Source organism: Pleurodeles waltl, chromosome 7 (assembly GCF_031143425.1).
Source record: "Pleurodeles waltl isolate 20211129_DDA chromosome 7, aPleWal1.hap1.20221129, whole genome shotgun sequence".
NCBI classification, from domain to species: Eukaryota; Metazoa; Chordata; class Amphibia; order Caudata; family Salamandridae; genus Pleurodeles; species Pleurodeles waltl.
In genome coordinates this window covers 1,196,118,400-1,196,135,066 of record NC_090446.1, presented here as the reverse complement: position 1 = coordinate 1,196,135,066, position 16,667 = coordinate 1,196,118,400, and the positions used below count along the sequence as shown (strand labels likewise).

The 16,667-nt window shown below is 48.4% G+C and overlaps 1 protein-coding gene across 1 annotated transcript in view; it reads right to left on the bottom strand.

Annotated features, from left to right (window-relative positions):
* The window catches only part of USP43 (ubiquitin specific peptidase 43), a 750,310-nt gene extending 733,877 nt beyond the window's left edge, over positions 1 to 16,433 (bottom strand). The window contains exon 1 of the mRNA XM_069200325.1: positions 14,842 to 16,433. Within this exon, the coding sequence (XP_069056426.1) occupies positions 14,842 to 15,486 (645 nt within the window). The 5' untranslated portion in view covers positions 15,487 to 16,433. The remainder of the gene's footprint in view (positions 1 to 14,841) is intronic.
* Positions 16,434 to 16,667: the final 234 nt, after the last annotated feature.

The following is a 16,667-nucleotide window of genomic DNA, read 5'->3' as shown; positions in this document are numbered from 1 at the left end:
CGAAGGTGCAAGTTATAGTTACCTCATGGTGTGAGTTGTAGTTACTTGAAATAACTACTGTCACTAGGTTTTATATATATATATATATATATATATATATATATATATATATATATACACACACACACACATTTATATACACATAGATACACATATATACACATACATATGTGACAAGTACCTGTGATAACAAACATGCTTGGTGATCTTTCTGTGCGATACACACTTGTGAGTAAAGTGATAACCATGTGTATCATGTAAACAAGAACACGTTCCATTTAATGCAAACACAACAATAAAAAAAATAGTTTGTATTGCAAGACCCTACTCAGTGTTATGTACAATGTAAGCATGAGGACTCCACATCTGGAAACAGTTTAGTTGCACTTCAGGGGTTAGGTACTATCTATGAAGAACATCAAATTGAATGATCTTAAATTTGGCATTGTGGGATACTGTGGCTATGCTAGAGCCCATCCCATTCACTTTAATCTAACGCTCACTCTAATTCAGTTTCCTTTTTTTCATGAGCTCTTGCGAAGATGTTTGGGTTTGTGAGCATCGAGGGCCCTATACAGCCAACTATTACATCTCCTTCCATTGTGTGCGAGGCTTGTATGAGCATGTGCATTTAGGGCTCTTCGTCAGTAATATTCCATATTGCTCCAAGTGTGGAGGTCAGGAGTCTGTAGGTCAGGTATATACCACTCTGTACATAGAACAGTCCCCTGAGAACTTACCCAGACTTAATCAATATCACAACAGAGGGAAAATGCAATGGAAGCTACGCCGTGTATCTGGGGAAATAATGATAACAGCTGATAAAAAAAAAAAATAAGAAAATTGAGGAGCTGACCGTTTTGGAATTAGCTTTCAAGTGTTGTGATAGGAACCTCAGATCAGTGTACAAGGTCAACACTTGTAAGGTAGCTTTGGAGTTTAGCTAGACCAATCAGGAGGATATCCGAGGCGTGTAAACCGAACTGTGTCTGGTAAAAAATAAGCTCCTGGTGAAGCAGCTCTGGGCAGTGTACAACAGTTGGGACAAACCACACCTAAATTTGCTGCCCAGCAAGAAGAACCCCGGTTAGTCTCGTGGTTGCAGGATGAGATGATATGACAGAAACAGGTCTCTTCCAGTGATCGCCCTGAGCGCCAATAGCACACCCATTGGAGTAGTGCCAGCATGTAGTGATATGCACAGTTCAGGGAATCCAGCCTGCCGTGTTCAACCGGACGATGCAGTTCATCAAGTGCAACCCGAAGGCAGCTACTGTGCCATTTGAGTTCACCCGGTGGCATATCAAGATTTCAAAGAGTTTTCACTGATGGTATAGTGGAAGGCTAGCCAAAAAGTGCAGAAGGAGGGGCGTATCTCCATCTTGGACATAGTGATACGACCCATACCAGGGAGTGGAAGGAACTTCAAAAATTTCATTTATGCCCTGAAGGTAGACAGGCCTTTTGTGAGGGTCCCATCAAGTAGGCCATGTTCAACGTGAAAGATTCTGATCTCTCCATAGGAGAAAGGCACTCCTTCGCATTTAATAACGCCCTTTCCCAAATCTAGCGGCATGGTTGTTCCTGCAAGGTGAAAGAATTTGATCGGTTGACATGCAATACAGACACTGTACAAATTTTTTCAAAGTATGAGAAATTTTAGACTGTTTAGAGCAGATGCATTTAATGTATACCAACATATTTACTTCCTGTAAGGATATGGAATGTGTTCTGTTTGCTAAAGGGTTGGCTTGCCTCCTTCTTTAGCCCCCACCAGCCTAAGGGTCTTAGGCCAATGCATGTAGTAAGGGGTGGGGGTGTAGGGCACCAGTGCTGAGTCCCCTTGTAAACTTCAAAAGGAACAGCAATGAGTTTGTCAACTCTGACTCTAGAGGTAGGGTATGTGTAGAGTCATTTCATCAACCATATAATATGCTTGCTAAAGACATTTTTTTACCAGCAAGTTTAATAGGTATTCCGAGCGCATGATATAAAAAGCCTTCTGCATATCAAGGACAAGGCAGGCTGAGTGAGGCCAAACATCAGGATCAGCTTCTGTAATTCTGCAGAACCTCCTGATGATAATAGAGGTACACAACTATGTAACACAGCCACACTGATTTGGGTGGACAGAGTCAGGGAGAGTTTGCAGAATATGCCTGAAAATTATTTTGCTTAGAAGTTTGTAATCAGAATTAATAAATGAGGAGAGATCAGTAGAGTTATGCCCAGGTTTAGGTACCAATACTATCAACATATCCCTAAGAGACAGAGGTAACCTACCCTCGGCAGCTGCAGTCTCAAACAGCAGAGCCAACTTCGGGGCCAACGCCTGTGCATGGCGTTAGTAAAATTCCAACAGGACGCGTCAGCGCCAGGCGTTTTACCAGGAGCCAGACTACGAATGAGCCCTTTGATCCTTGACAGTTATTGGGGCATCGACCACTTCTGATCCGACTTCCATAAGAGTCTGAGAAGTTGGGAGTTCATCTATTTACGTGTTCGTATTGCTTCCTGTGCTATTGTACAGTCCACAGTAATGTTTGAAAAAAACAGATTGAATGTCCCTTTTGGTGTACATGACAGGGTCAGTGATACCTGGAGTTAGGTGATGGGGACAGGTGAGCATTCTTGTTTAATGAGCCATGCTGATAGTGTGCCCAATTTGCCCCCTTCCCTGTGTGCTTTGACTGTATGAGCTGAGTAACACACACAGGGCAACTTGGATAAAGCAGTATGTTTATATGTTGTTAGGTTCCGCCTTAAGGGCTTCCCTGAGAGTGTGGTCACCAAATGCTTGCTTTTGGGTTTGGGACAGTGATACTTCCACTGCATAAGGCTCTTTTTGAAGGGCTCTGTGCATACTCCCACTGTTGCAAGTATGCACCGACTCCTGGGGACTATCTAAAAACCTTCCTACTCAATCGTCTGTCAGATGGACTGCTCCGACAAGCTGCGCCCTCAAGCATTAAGTACTGAAGGTGCCATGTCGGGATCAGAGGCCGATTTTTACCCCAAAGTCAGACTGAATTGTAAGGGGGTTTATGATCTCAGGCAGCTCTACCTAGATAGCAAAATAAACAAGGAGACAAATCAAGTCCTAGCAGTCCGTTCTGTCCACCAGAACACGGAGGTCATGTGGCTAAGAATGGAAGGAATAATCTCTTAACTGCTGAATTTCACAGCCTCAGACATCCACCAGGCCAGTGTTTCACCCAGTGGGACAGTGGCTTAGTGGTTTGGGCCATCAGGGCAAAGGGAAGGGGTGGGTGTGATCTTTCCAACCAAGATACACCACCAAATCTTCAAAACGATATCCATGCACAAGCACTGTCACAACATATTTTCCTGCTAGCAGAATCAGTGCCAGAATTAACTTTCATAAAAAACATGGTTCAATTAGAATTCTGCACCCATATGACAAAAGCCATACCACCTGAATACAGCATCACCAACAAAAATCATATTGGCAAGAAAGATGTAGCCTAGCGGTCACCCACAAAAACTCTTTACAAATATCTCACATTGAAGATTTCACCATGTTAATAATTGTTGGAAAGATGCCACCCCACTGCAACCTTTGCTTGTTCCTTCCTCTTGATATACAGACCCCCCCCACCAGCAATGCAAAGTTTAAAGACATCTTGTTAAATGCAGCAATTAAGACTACTACATCACCCCAACCTACACATCCTAGGAATACTCAACACTTTAACAAGAAGCATTTAACAAGAACTGTTGCCGTCATGTCCAATCGTGAAGCCTTCAATCTCAAGTAAGTTGTATTGGTTCCAAATGACTCTGAAAGCCAAACAATGAAGGGCATATTCACCCCTGCTCCCCCCAGACACGCCTCAATGATTGACAGCTTCCTAGTCACCTGGAGGAAACACCACATCATTAAACTTAAGATCAACATATTAATCTACAATGACATCTACAAGACAGCAACTTAACCTCTTTCAGACCCTGGGGGAAAAAAACTAGACCACATAACACTTACATTGTACCTTGAAGCAACACTAATCAAAATGCAATCTCAGGGCATACTCACTTTCTACAACTGGACCTCGACTGCACTGAACAATCAAATACTGCTGAAGACTACTACCAGTGTCACCACCACAAAGACCACATGACTTACTGACATGATCAGAAAAATGAAAATGCAAATCAAAAACTTACTATGTAAGCAGAGGAAAGCAAGAGATGACAATGACAGTCATACTTCAATGCTATAACAAAGCCCACAAAGTAGCAGTCAGAACTCAAAAAGGAATTTAAAAAAAAAACACTTGAGGGACAAAGCAGCCAACACTCTTCCTACACACGACAGCATCAATGTGATGATGGACAACAACAATCTCCCATTCATCAGCACTTCAACATTCTCTCTGTGAAAACAAAATCTAGGAGATTATCATCAACACAAACAGGTCATCAGGATCACTTTCAGATCAAAACTTACAAAAAACCTCCTGTGAGGATCTGGGTGTAAAATAGGATATGGCGGTGGTGCCTTATCAGGCAGTACACTCTCAAATGCCGTCTTAGATCTAGTCAGATACATTTATTTAGCCTTAAACTTAATCCTGGGTAGCAGTGGTTGCGAGCAGTAAGGCTAAGCAAAGGAACAATGTGTAAAGCATTTAATAGCACCAATGAAAGAGGAAAGCAACGACACAACATATTTTAATTACATTTTTGAAGACCCTGATGAACAAAATTCAAAGGAGGGTTCTGGGGATACAGTTTTAGAAAATATTATCACTTTTAAATGCAATCGCAAACAAGCATTGGTCAACAAAAACGTTAGTAACTTTTGAAAAGTTTGAAACAGTTAGTTTGGCACAGTTAGTTTGGCTACTCCAGCTTGGGTTGGGTGACCAATTCTGGCAGGACAGAGGTCGAGGGAGCCAGAGTGGACACTTTGGACAGCTACCTGGCCCCCTGTTTGTTTCTCAAGTAAAATCCAAACTTTACAGGACAACCTCCTTAGACGATAGTGGAGTGGTTCTAATATGGAGGGATGCAGGCAAAAGGATGCAGGCATTGATGCAGGCTTAAAGGATGGTCCAGTTGTGGTTGGGGTCGATGGGGGTATCTTTGTGGGGGCTCCTTAGTCCACAGGTGAAGTGGAGCAAATTTGGTCACAGAGATCAGGGTCCCTCGAAGTCCTCTGTTGCACTGGCAGGCCAGCTGATGCTGGGCTACTAGTCAGTCAGCACCAAAATCCTTCGGTAGGTGCAGGTGTCACTTAGGTGCAATGGATCTGGACTTGGATAGCACTCCCAGGTCAGGCAGACTCAGGTGCAACTTTTGGCTATCTTTGATTTGTCTTCTTAGGTGCCTGTGACTGGCAGTGGCAAAACCTCTTCAGTGGCTACCAACTTGTTTAGGCAACTTCAGCTCTTGTATCCCTGGAGCTGGTTCTAGGAGATCAGTTGACTGATCTTTGGAGCCACTGCTGTTGTTGAGCGTCTGGAATCAATGTTTCCCTGAGCCAGGACCCGCAGGCACAGTCCAAACTTTGCTAGCCCAAGTGCAGCAGGTCCAGTCCTTTCGACAGTGCAGCCTCTATTTGGGCAGGTCCAAGGGCAGCTGAGCAGCCCTATTTCAGTCCTCTCTCTAATTCCAGAGTTTTGTGAGGTAATGCCATATTTATCCTAGGAGAGTGCCATGATGGGACAAAGCAGTCATTAGCCTATGGGCTACTGGCTCCCTGCCTACCTAGTGATGAAGTTCCTGGTATGCGTGGTATCTGGCTATGGCTATCCCAGGCCAATGGGCTACTGGCTCCCCACCTACCCAGTGTTGAAGTTCCTGGTATCTGTGGCATCTGGCTAGCCCAGAATGCCACATTATTGCCCCTTTCATGTGGCATGACCCTTCCTCTCTCATTAGGAGATTGGTAGCCCACCCTAGAGATGCAACAACCATGGGGCTACATGCCCACAGTAACACCCAGTCTCCAGTTTGTCTACAAGAACAAAAGGCATCCTGCTCAGGGATGTTGGCGCTACTTGACTCACAAAGGCAGCTTCATCTTTGAAGCTTACCTTTCGGGCTAATACCGTAAGTGGCCATCCAAGAGGGTGACACCTCTCTCTGCACCAACTGCCTTTGTTCCTGTGCTGGAGAGTTCTTCACATGTCTCCCAAGGTGGTCAGAAACTTGTCTGCGTGCCAGGGCCTTTGTGAGGCTGCTGGGCTAGAGTACAGAGTGGCAACTACCTAAATGTTGCTTACCTTGACTAACATTTGACCTGGGCATTAATTTGGTACCTTACATGACCCAGTTAGACAGTGCCATTCAAGAGTTAAAAGAGTTGGGATGCCAACCGGGTACCCTGTGTTAGCCGATGGGGCACTAACTTTATCCACAGAAAAACAACAATTTGGAAGTGTTGCTGTTAAGACATATAAAAAATATATGCCTTTCTCAACAAAATACAGCTCCCTGCCATAGGACTCTGTACTCCTTAAGCAGGGGAGACATATATATTGTTAAGGGGTAGGGTGGCTTTGCCATTGGAGTGAATGGCAAAGACGAACTGTCAGCGATAACACTGTCCTAGTCTGCAGTGGACGGCTGGGAGCCATTTTGTACTTTGTCACACACAGGGTGGCACAAACACTGCTGCAGCACCAAGTGGACACTTTGCCCTACATATCCTGAGTACCATATACTAGGGACTAATAAGTCAGTCTATGCCAATTGGGTGTAGCCAATACGACATGCAATTTGCATAGTGTCAGAACACTGGAGGTGTGGTTAGCAGTAGTCAGTGCACTCTCAGAGTCGAAAAACCAAGAGAATCAGTCCAAAAATGTAGGGGTGAACATGCAAAAAGAGTCATTTCCTTACACCTTCAAAGATAGTCTTCACACAACCTGTGCAAGGAAAAGAGCTGGAAGCTGACTGAACAAGTCCTAAGAACTAGGATTTTTCCCACCAACCTAATATAAGAACTCTTACATTAGAAAAATCCTAAATAAGAATAATCTGGACCCATCCAATTCCGCAAAATCTCCAATGGCCCTGGAAAGGGATAAATATGTGGAGGCAGATAGAGCAGAGAAACATGCAAATGTGAGGTCTCAGATTAAAGGCTGGTTATAAGGTGGGGTGAAAAGTCGAAACTTCTGCTTATCAAATTGCTGATCATAGAACCCAGAAGAGATGGCCCAAACAGGGTAAAGACTAAAAAGAAGTAAAGCGCAAGGAAGTAAAAAAAAAAAAAAAAAAAAAAAAACACACACACACACACACACACACACACACCAGACGAGGAGAGCTCAACATGAGCAGAGACCAGAACATCAGCATCACTGGGGATGAGATGGAAGGAGCAAAGCCAATGGTGTCATGTGGCAGGCACCAGCACGTACGAAGAGTGTTCCTCCCAACTAGTGTGGACCAGAACTAGTGTGCCAAAGAGAAAAAGGCATAACTGTGGCCCATTGCAGTGGGGAAAGAGGCACACATTTATTCAGATACCTTCAATCAGAGGCTACTGCCACTTGCTTCATCCAAGTTTGTGGGTTATGGTGAAGCGGCCCAAGGGGTTTATACAGTGATACCTTGCATGCCAATTAAAAAAGGGCTGCAGGGGCATTATAGTTAACACCGGGTGATATTCTGTTGAACAGTGTGAGCACACCGAGATCATCACTCCAAAAAAGTGCAGCTAGCACAGAAAAGGGACTGTGTTACCACAGCTCTGTGGGTTTTGTTTCATGGTGGGAGACCAACCTGAACTCCTGCAGAGAACACAATAGTTACCATTGCCTGTGATTGTTTCATTCCGAGGGAGCATGAACTAAACTGGCCTGGACGTAGTGGGTCTCAGTCTTATCTGAAGACAGTATGAAAACAGAACAAGACTGGGAATGACTGGAAATGACCCTACTATAATAATGAAATAAAGATAATTTTCATAGTTTAGCCCATTACAAGCCTACCTGTGATTTGACGGAGATAGGCTCATTCCTAAGTAAACTATTAGAAATATAGGATGTTACTCAATTGTCCAATGTTACTGAGGAAAGTAACTTGTTGGTAGATCAACAGGCTGGATTTGGACGAGAGAGAGAGGTAGAGTCCACCTTTATATCCATATAGCAGAACATAAAATTCACAGTGGACAAGAACGGTGCCTTACTGCTTCTGGACTTGGCAGCATCTGACACCATTCACCACCCTCCACAGCTACACAGACCATCATCTCAGAATACCGGAAGGGTTGTAAAATAGACTGCCTTGTATCTCAAAGACAAAGCTTGGATATCACACCACCTTTAGCATCTGTCCCTCAAAGCCAATATTGTGGTGTCCCTCAGCGGCCAATCATCTCACCTATCCAATGAAACATTTATCAAACCCATCTACCAGACCTGATCAGCTCAATCAATCTCACACATTACAACTACTCAGAGGATACGCAAATCATTCTAAAACTCAGTGACCCAGAAGACATCTACAAGTCAAGACTTAGCATTATTAACCACCTAAATCTCAAAGTCAAAGAGCTGTTTACAATGAAACAAACACCAACCTATCAGCAAAGGGCCCAAGGAACTCGACGACCGACTGGCCACATCAGTGTCACCAAACTGGGGAACTTCACACAACAAACTTATAATGGCCTTGAAATACAAATTGAATACAATAACTGCACCTCTTTACTCAACACTAGGAGTATCCACTTCCATTCTACACCAAAAGACCTACAAACTGTCTAATGTACTATGCCCCCCCCACACCAACATCAGACAAAGTAAAACTGTCTACCCTATCTTCTACCTCAAACCACAAGATGGAGGGAGGGCAGGTGATCTAGTCTTTGTGATGGTCCTCCCAGTATCAGTTTAATATAATCTGTGTCATGTCATGTCGTATAGAAATGCATTACCCGATCCCTCATCAGTGTGGCAGTATTCTGTGTGAAAGGACATGTTAAACCTTGATACAAACTGGATATAATTGATACAGGCTATTCCAATGCACCTAAATAACAAGCAAATGCTAAGTAGACAGGCCTGCTGAGGCCAAAGGGATATGTCACAAATTGCTAGTCAATGGAAGCCTGTAACATAGTCTACTCTGCAGGTCCTACATAATCACATACTTTAAGTATCAACATCCTATAATGACAAAAAGGATGACAAAAGCATAGCCAATCTTGTCCAGTGTCTTTAACTGACATCTCTTAATGACTATCATATAAAGAAGGACTGTAAAGCAGTGTATCCAGGCATATCTCTGATCCCCCTCACTCTATCAACGCATGTTAACTGGTACTGATACATAATATCAGAATGGATGTCCTCCGACTACAGCCAGCATAGAGAATCAGAACGAGAACATCAAAAGGTAAACTACCAACAAAATAAAGGGACCTGCAGATCTAATCAGAGCTGCCAGCATAACACATATTACACCACGCATTGGCAAAGTCAACGGGACTCAGCTTTTGGAACTATTGGCTTTGCTAATGCGGTTTGGCAATCCAAAATAGTTCAGGGGAGAGAAGCACACGAAGGAGAGAGCAATACAGAGTACAGGTGCGGCAGGCTGGGGAGGTTTGCATGGGGTAGCAGGAGACAATGGAGAGAGAAATCCTGAGCACAGGGTGGGTTTGCGGGGGGTGAAAACACATGAGGCAAAGTGCAACATGGAGCATGGTGGGGCAGAGGGTTTTGTGGGACAGGGCACATGAGGGACATATCCACATAGTGCGAGAAGAGGGCTGAGGGAATTTAAGGGTGGAAAATACACCAGGATGAGAGCAACATGTATCCAGGGGCTGTGGGTGTGTTTGACAGGGGTGAAAACAACCAAGAGAGAGAGCATGAGGGAATGGGGGGGGCGGAAGGTGGGGGAATCAAGAAAATAAGGACGATAACAATACAAATGCATGGATAAGGGTTTTTCAGTGGGGAGAAGCAAGAGGGAGAGAGCAACACGGGTATTTGTTTGGGAAGCTAAGCACATGAGTGAAACAGCAACAAAGAGCAGGGTGCTGGGTGTTTTGCAGGGGGAGAAGCACACAAGGGTGAGAGATTGAAAACACGTACACTCGGAGTGCTTAACCAAAAAGAATATAGTAGTTCCCTAAAAGTAAGCAGTGGAATAATATAGATCAACCAATCAAAAGAATGCTTGTGAGCTATGCTGTAAGAGAAGAACACTCACAAGATGAGACACGGAAAGGCTTTGAATAAGAAGCAAGCAAATAAGTGTGAGACTAAAGCAGACCAATGGTTAACAATCAGTACACTGTATGTGCATTGTAGGTTTTGGGTAAGCCCACATAGGTCTTTCCAACCTGGTCTGTTAGGAGACACTTATCGGGTCATTATGATCCTGGCGGTGGCGGCCAGACAGCCGACAGCGTGGCGGTGCAGGACTGCCAAATCATGACAATGGAAGTGAACTGGCTGTATTGCACCCAGTTCACTACCTGTACCGCCAGGGTGGTAGGACCGCCTGGCCGAAGGTTGACCACCTTTGACCCAGCAGTCCACCTACCACCGCCTGCGGTATTTTGAGCATCCTTACTGCCAAGGATTCCGTGGCAGCAGCCCCACCACCGAATCCTCTGCGGTAACAATACTAGCGACAGGAATGCTCATTTCTGTCGCCACTGCAGGACTCCCCAACCCCCCCCTCCATGTAGGACCCTGCCCCCACCCTCCGACCCCATCAGAAACCCCCCTCCCTATTCTGAACACCCCTGATCCCCATTCCGAACACCCCCGCACATCCACGGAGGCACACATACATACATGCACACTCATTCACACACGGCCACGACACCCCCTGCATACACACATTCACACATACGCAAACAACACAACACCCCCCTCCATTCACACAAACAGACACCCCCCATTCACGCACTCAACACCCCACTCCCCGTCTACTGTCGGTGGATCACCTTACCTGGTGGTCGCCCGAGAGGGAACAGGGTCCATGGCGTTTGCTCTGCCGCCAGCGCCCCGCCAACACAACACTGCCACACCTATTACCAAGTCATATTAGAACATTGGAATGTTGGCATGTCCATTGAAGACAATGGAGTGCTGCGGGCTTTTACTGGCCGGTAAAAGCCCGCAGCGCCAACATTCCAATGTTCGCTTTGTTCACAGCAACAGCTTCTAATAGCCTTAGAACCCGCCGTAGCGGGCTCTACCAGCTATTAAAGTCCCTCTCCCTTGTTAAATGCCCGAGCCGAAGGGAGCGGGCCTTTAATAGCCGGTAGAGCCCGCTACGGCGGGTTCTAAGGCTATAATAGGCGTGGCAGTGTTGTGTTGAGGTGGCAGCGCCAGCGGAGCAACCTCCACTTGCAGCGCCAACCGTCAGTATGGCTGCTGGCGGCTCTCCACCAAATTTATGGCGGAGAGCTGCCAGCAGTCATAATATGGCGGTCTGCAGCGGTCTTGTGGCTGGCGCGACTTCGGCAGTCTACGTTGTAGACCGCCAAAGTCATAATAACATTATGAATGCACGTTTTGTCAATGAACTACTCGACAACACACAGTGACGTGCACAGAGACAACCGCGCTCAGAGGGTAGAGCGGAAAACTAACAGACGTCGCGTACACGAAAAGAAACAGGAGCCGAGGGTATCTGGAGAGAGGGTGGTGTGCTCTGAGGGATGAGAGGCCGTAGGGTCCTGGAGACACCTGTGCTGATGTTTACACCACCCCTGCTAATTAAGTTAAACACCAGAAGAGGCTCCTTACGCAGTCCGAGATATCCTCCGTTTTAAGAGAAAACTGCTCCTGGCTGACATCATAAGAAATCATTAATCCGCCCCGGCCCTCTGAGAGTTACTGGTCCGAGCCTTAAAACATATCTGTATTTCCGGAGCACCAAGCCCGACTCCTGCATCCTATCCGTCCTTCCGGCCTGCACACTGCGACCTGAGAATTGGACGTCCACCCTAAACGTTCACAACACACGCCTGACCTGCATAACTCGAGTCCCGCTTCCTCCCAGCAAATCCGGTGCTCTGCGATTGACCCCTAAACCTACCAACAATGTGCCAATCGCCCCTCCCAACCCCCACCCCCCACACTCTCTGGTCCTTAGAAACGCTCCGTCTGGTCGTTGGGTCATGCGTGTCTTTTTGTGCCAGCCAGATTGGTTCCTGCACCTGGACATTGTCTGTCAGGAGCATCCATTCCATGCCTTGTCTGCTGTCCTAGAACACGGATTGTTTCGAAGTACTCAGACCGATTCCTGTCCGCCTTTTGGTACACAAAGCCTGATCCTATACCTTGATCTCTGCAATCACAATGTCCCGCACCAGTCTCGGCCCCGCAGTCACTGCCGAATGGTTCGAACCTGCACCTGGGTCCGAAGCCATCTGTCTGAGGGCCCTCGCTGAGACACCCAAACACTCCAAGCCCCGACGCCCCAGCTCAGCCCTGCAGTCCAGCCTGACCACTACCCATCTTTCTGAGGCACTTCCGCGGGAACCGTGTACTCCGCGAACTCCTGAAGCTTTGAGCCCCTAGCCTGACCCCAGCAACCTCCGAACTCGTACAGCTCGGAGCGCCCAGCCTGACCCCTGCACCCTGGAACCCGCAGCCTGACCCACCAACCTCCTGCTATGCGGAGCAACCACCCTGGCCCCTCCACCCTTCTGACCCCTACGGTCTGGAGTACGCAGTCTGTTTCCTGCCCCCTCCTAGCCACGCAATAGACAGTACTCCAGCCTGGCCTTGTACTCGCCAAACTCCTGCTGTCTGCAGCAAATACCTTGACCCCTGCGGTTTCTGCCCCGAGGTCCACAGCAGTCAGCTTTCCGCCCCCAACCCTTGCAATCTACCCTCAGCCTGACCACCACACCTACTGATCCTGCCATCCCCTTACAATTGCGATGACAACCTTTCCCGGCCATCTTAATATCAACATACTTTACCATGAAGCGCTTTCTGCCTCACACTTGGATCTTCGTGCAGCTATAAATCATAAGTGCCGCCATTACTCACTGAAACTACCGTCCAGTGTCGACTGGAAAGGGGTAAGGGGCCGAGGTGTAACCTCACACTGCACACAGATTTTAGTTGCAGGTGCGTTATCCCAGTAAGTTATCCTCTTCCCAAAGGGTCCAACCCTGAGACCAGGGGATGGAACACAGATCTCTGCAGAAGAGGTATTTGCCGACTGCGCTACGCACTGGGATTTAAACTCGCCATCTGAAGGCTGCACACAGATAGTATCCGCGACCAGCGCAGTGGCGTAACAAAGGCCCCGCCTGGGCGAGATCCCGGGGCCCCCTCAGCACATAACACTTCCACTGTGCTTGGGCGGCAGGTCCCTGACGGTGTCCGTGGGGGGGAATGTGGGCTCCTCCAGGTACTTTGCAGGAAGGGAGGGGCTTAAGTTTCGTTACTTCACTGGACCAGCGGGTTGTAAACATATCCCCAGGGCCAGTGATTTCCCACCACTGCTCTTCCCCTCGAGACCGCGCTGCAAACGAGAGGGGTTCTTCCGGGTCTCGGATCCGCAGCGCTTATTGAGCTGTATCTGGGAACCGGGTGTGTGGAGTCTCAGCGAAGCCCGCTCAATGTGCTCCCGTGGAATTTGCTGACACCTGAACTCACGCTGCTTCGTGTTCAGAGCAGTAACCTGCAGCACCTGAGAGGCCCCTCAACTTTCAGTTCCAGGTCGGCCTCACTTCAACAGAGGCGCAGCTCGCTCAGTAAGATTGGGGTGGCGGAGGGCTGAACGTGGGCTTCAGACTTCCCGAAAGTCACGCTGGCATAGAAAGTCAAAACACATTATACAACAGCAAGCAGGGTGCTGGGGGGGGAATGCGGATTGTTAGGAGTGCTAAGAGCGAAAACACAATATTTTGTAAATAAAGACTTTCAACGCAGGCAGAGAGTGTAAGTTTGTCTTGTATCTAAAAACCCCTGCTGAAATCCTACTGACATCTCACAGTACCCGACTGAAAGCACCAGTATCCAACTATTTATCAGAAAATATAATTCTTAAGGGGGAGGGGTGTAACACCCCAAACATCCCTCCTGATGCGACGCCCCTGCATTTAAAGGGCCATCAACAGCCTTTTTGTTCCAGTATCGTAATGGTTGGTAGCAGTCTGGAACCTTACACATGACAATGGCGTCCAGGAAACAAGCATGTCAACTTAGGTATGCTTTAGAGTCAGGGTTTTCCAGCACCATACGCAAGAGCTATGGAATGCAAGAAACCTGTTTGCACAGCAGTCACAATGCCATATATAAGCGTCTACAGGAGGAATAACTTTTAACCTGTAGGTAACACAAGAACATCTGCAGCAACAGTAGTAATCCACTGAGCTGTTTACATAAGGTGCACATCCGCGACCTGCATAATAAAGGGTGTGCTGTGCAACACGCACATTAAACAGCTATGCCATTTTAGGACTCAAACATTACTGAATTCTTCAGAAAGTGAACTGATCATCAGACGTGGTGTTATACTATGGAAATTACGGGACACACAACCATACGTGCAGCCGGTGCTTCGACCTATGAGATATTTAAAATGTAGTCTGTTTGTGATCAATATAATGAGAACCAGAGCAGATTTGCTATCATCTCTCCTGCTTTTTTTTTTTTTTTTGAGGGGGCGGCTCTTAAAACAAAAAATGCGTAAATTGACTGTCCGGGATCCTTAGACGCCTCCGTGACTGCCACCCTGAACCCTAGCGTATGGAATCCCAGAGTGTTACATTTCCGGCTCTGACGTGGTTCGCTGGGTGCTTCGCCTGAATCTCTGCCCAGAGACAGGCGCTACAGGAAAAACAAGTGCCACAAACAACGCTCCCCCGGCTCCTACCTTGAACTCCACTGAAAGTTGCGGGGTGTAGTCCAGAGTCCACAGGGCCCTGACCAGAGAAGCCAGCTGCTGGGTCACCTCGCCTTTTCCCGGAGGGGGTGTTCCCTGCAAGCCCCCGGCGCGGTCCAGCTGGGACTGGTACTCCCCCAGCCCCAGGTACTCGGCAAGCAGGTCTGTGTTGCTCAGGCACTGAACCACCGCATTCATGAAGCAGGTGTTGCCGTGGTTCTTCAGCCCCAGGACCCCAGGGGTCTTTTCGGGGCCACCTGCCCCAAGCGATAGCCTCTCGCCGGACACCCGCGGCCTCCCCAGGTGGTTGTTGTTGTCGTCTCCGCCATGGATGGTGCCACGTGGGTGGGGCTCGTGGATTGCCCCTCGCGGGTGGGCATCTGCGGGGCTGGAGGCAGAGGTGGGCATTTGTTTTCTCTTGAACCCCCCGTCGTCGTCCTCTGCTTCTCCGCACCTGTCAGTCTCGCCCCCCAGGTGAGACAGGGTGCCCAGAGCCTTAAGTACCCTGCTCATGAACTCCCCCATGGAGCGCAGGGACTTCCTCCGGAACAAGCTGCGGGGCTTCTTGTTCCCTCGGTCTTTGGGTGCCTTCTCATTCGGCAGGGGACAGGCCCCCGCGTTCCCCGGGTCACCCATGGTGTCAATGATGCCTAATGTGACCCACAGCACCCCGAATTGGCCCCTTCTCTCCTGGAGGTGCGTGTGATGAACCGAACTTGGAGCGGCAGCTCCGCTTCCCAGCAGCGGCTGATGACGAATAGGGCATGCAGCACCCCGGGTAGCGCTCAGATGTTCCCAAAGTAGCTGGTGACGAATAGAACCAGCGGAACCCGGAACGGGCACCTTAGTTTCCAACAACAACTACAGGCGCCGCGTCTTGCAGCAAGCATCCCAGACCCTCTTTCTTCCAGCAGCGCCTGGTGATGAACAGGATCGCAGCACCTCACACAGGCTCCTTCTCTCCCGGTAGTGCCTGGTGGTGAACAGGAACGGCAGCGCCCCAGAGAGGCTCCTTCTCTCCCGGTAGTGCCTGGTGATGTACAGGAACGGCAGCGCCCCAGAGAGGCTCCTTCTCTCCCAGTAGTGCCTGGTGGTGAACAGAAACTGCAGCGCCTCAGAGAGGCTCTTTATCCCACAGAGGTGCCTGGTGGCACTACAGGCACCTTCTTCCCTTCAGACAGTGACCGCACACCACCACAACCGGATCCCCTCTCTTCCAACGGCCCCTGGCGACGGACACAGCACCTAAAACATGCTTAATCCCTGCAACAGCGTCTGGCGATGAGGAACACCTGCCGCAGAGCAGACGGATTCCTTGGGCCCCTCCAGTCACTTAGCAGATAAAGTCCGAGGGCTTGGCAGCACGAACCGGGCACACCACGAGCACAGGAGACAGCGGGTGTCCAGCCGGGACCCCTTCACGAGGCAGGGTCCCGAAGCCACGGGGCACTAGCCCCCAGGTTCAGGCAGCGCCCGCTCTACCTGGACAGGTGCACCGCCTCCTGCCTCCATGCTGTCTGCAACCAGCACACAACGCTCGGCGGCGGCCTCCTTCTGTCTTCCTATGTAGTGTGGATTTTTTTCTCCTGGCTCCACCCCCCTCCCCTCCTTCTCCGTCTAGAATCTGATTAGCCTGGTTTCCTTTTGAAAAGGAGCCACGGAGCGCGGGCTCTCTCTGCTCGAGCCAACGAGGCTCTGCTGCGGCCTCTGGACGCCACCGGTATCGGCATCTCGGACAGGTTGCCCCAGGTCATCTCTTCTATTAATGAATTCTGAAACCCCGATCTAGCGCGTCAGACACCTGCATCTGCCGCTGC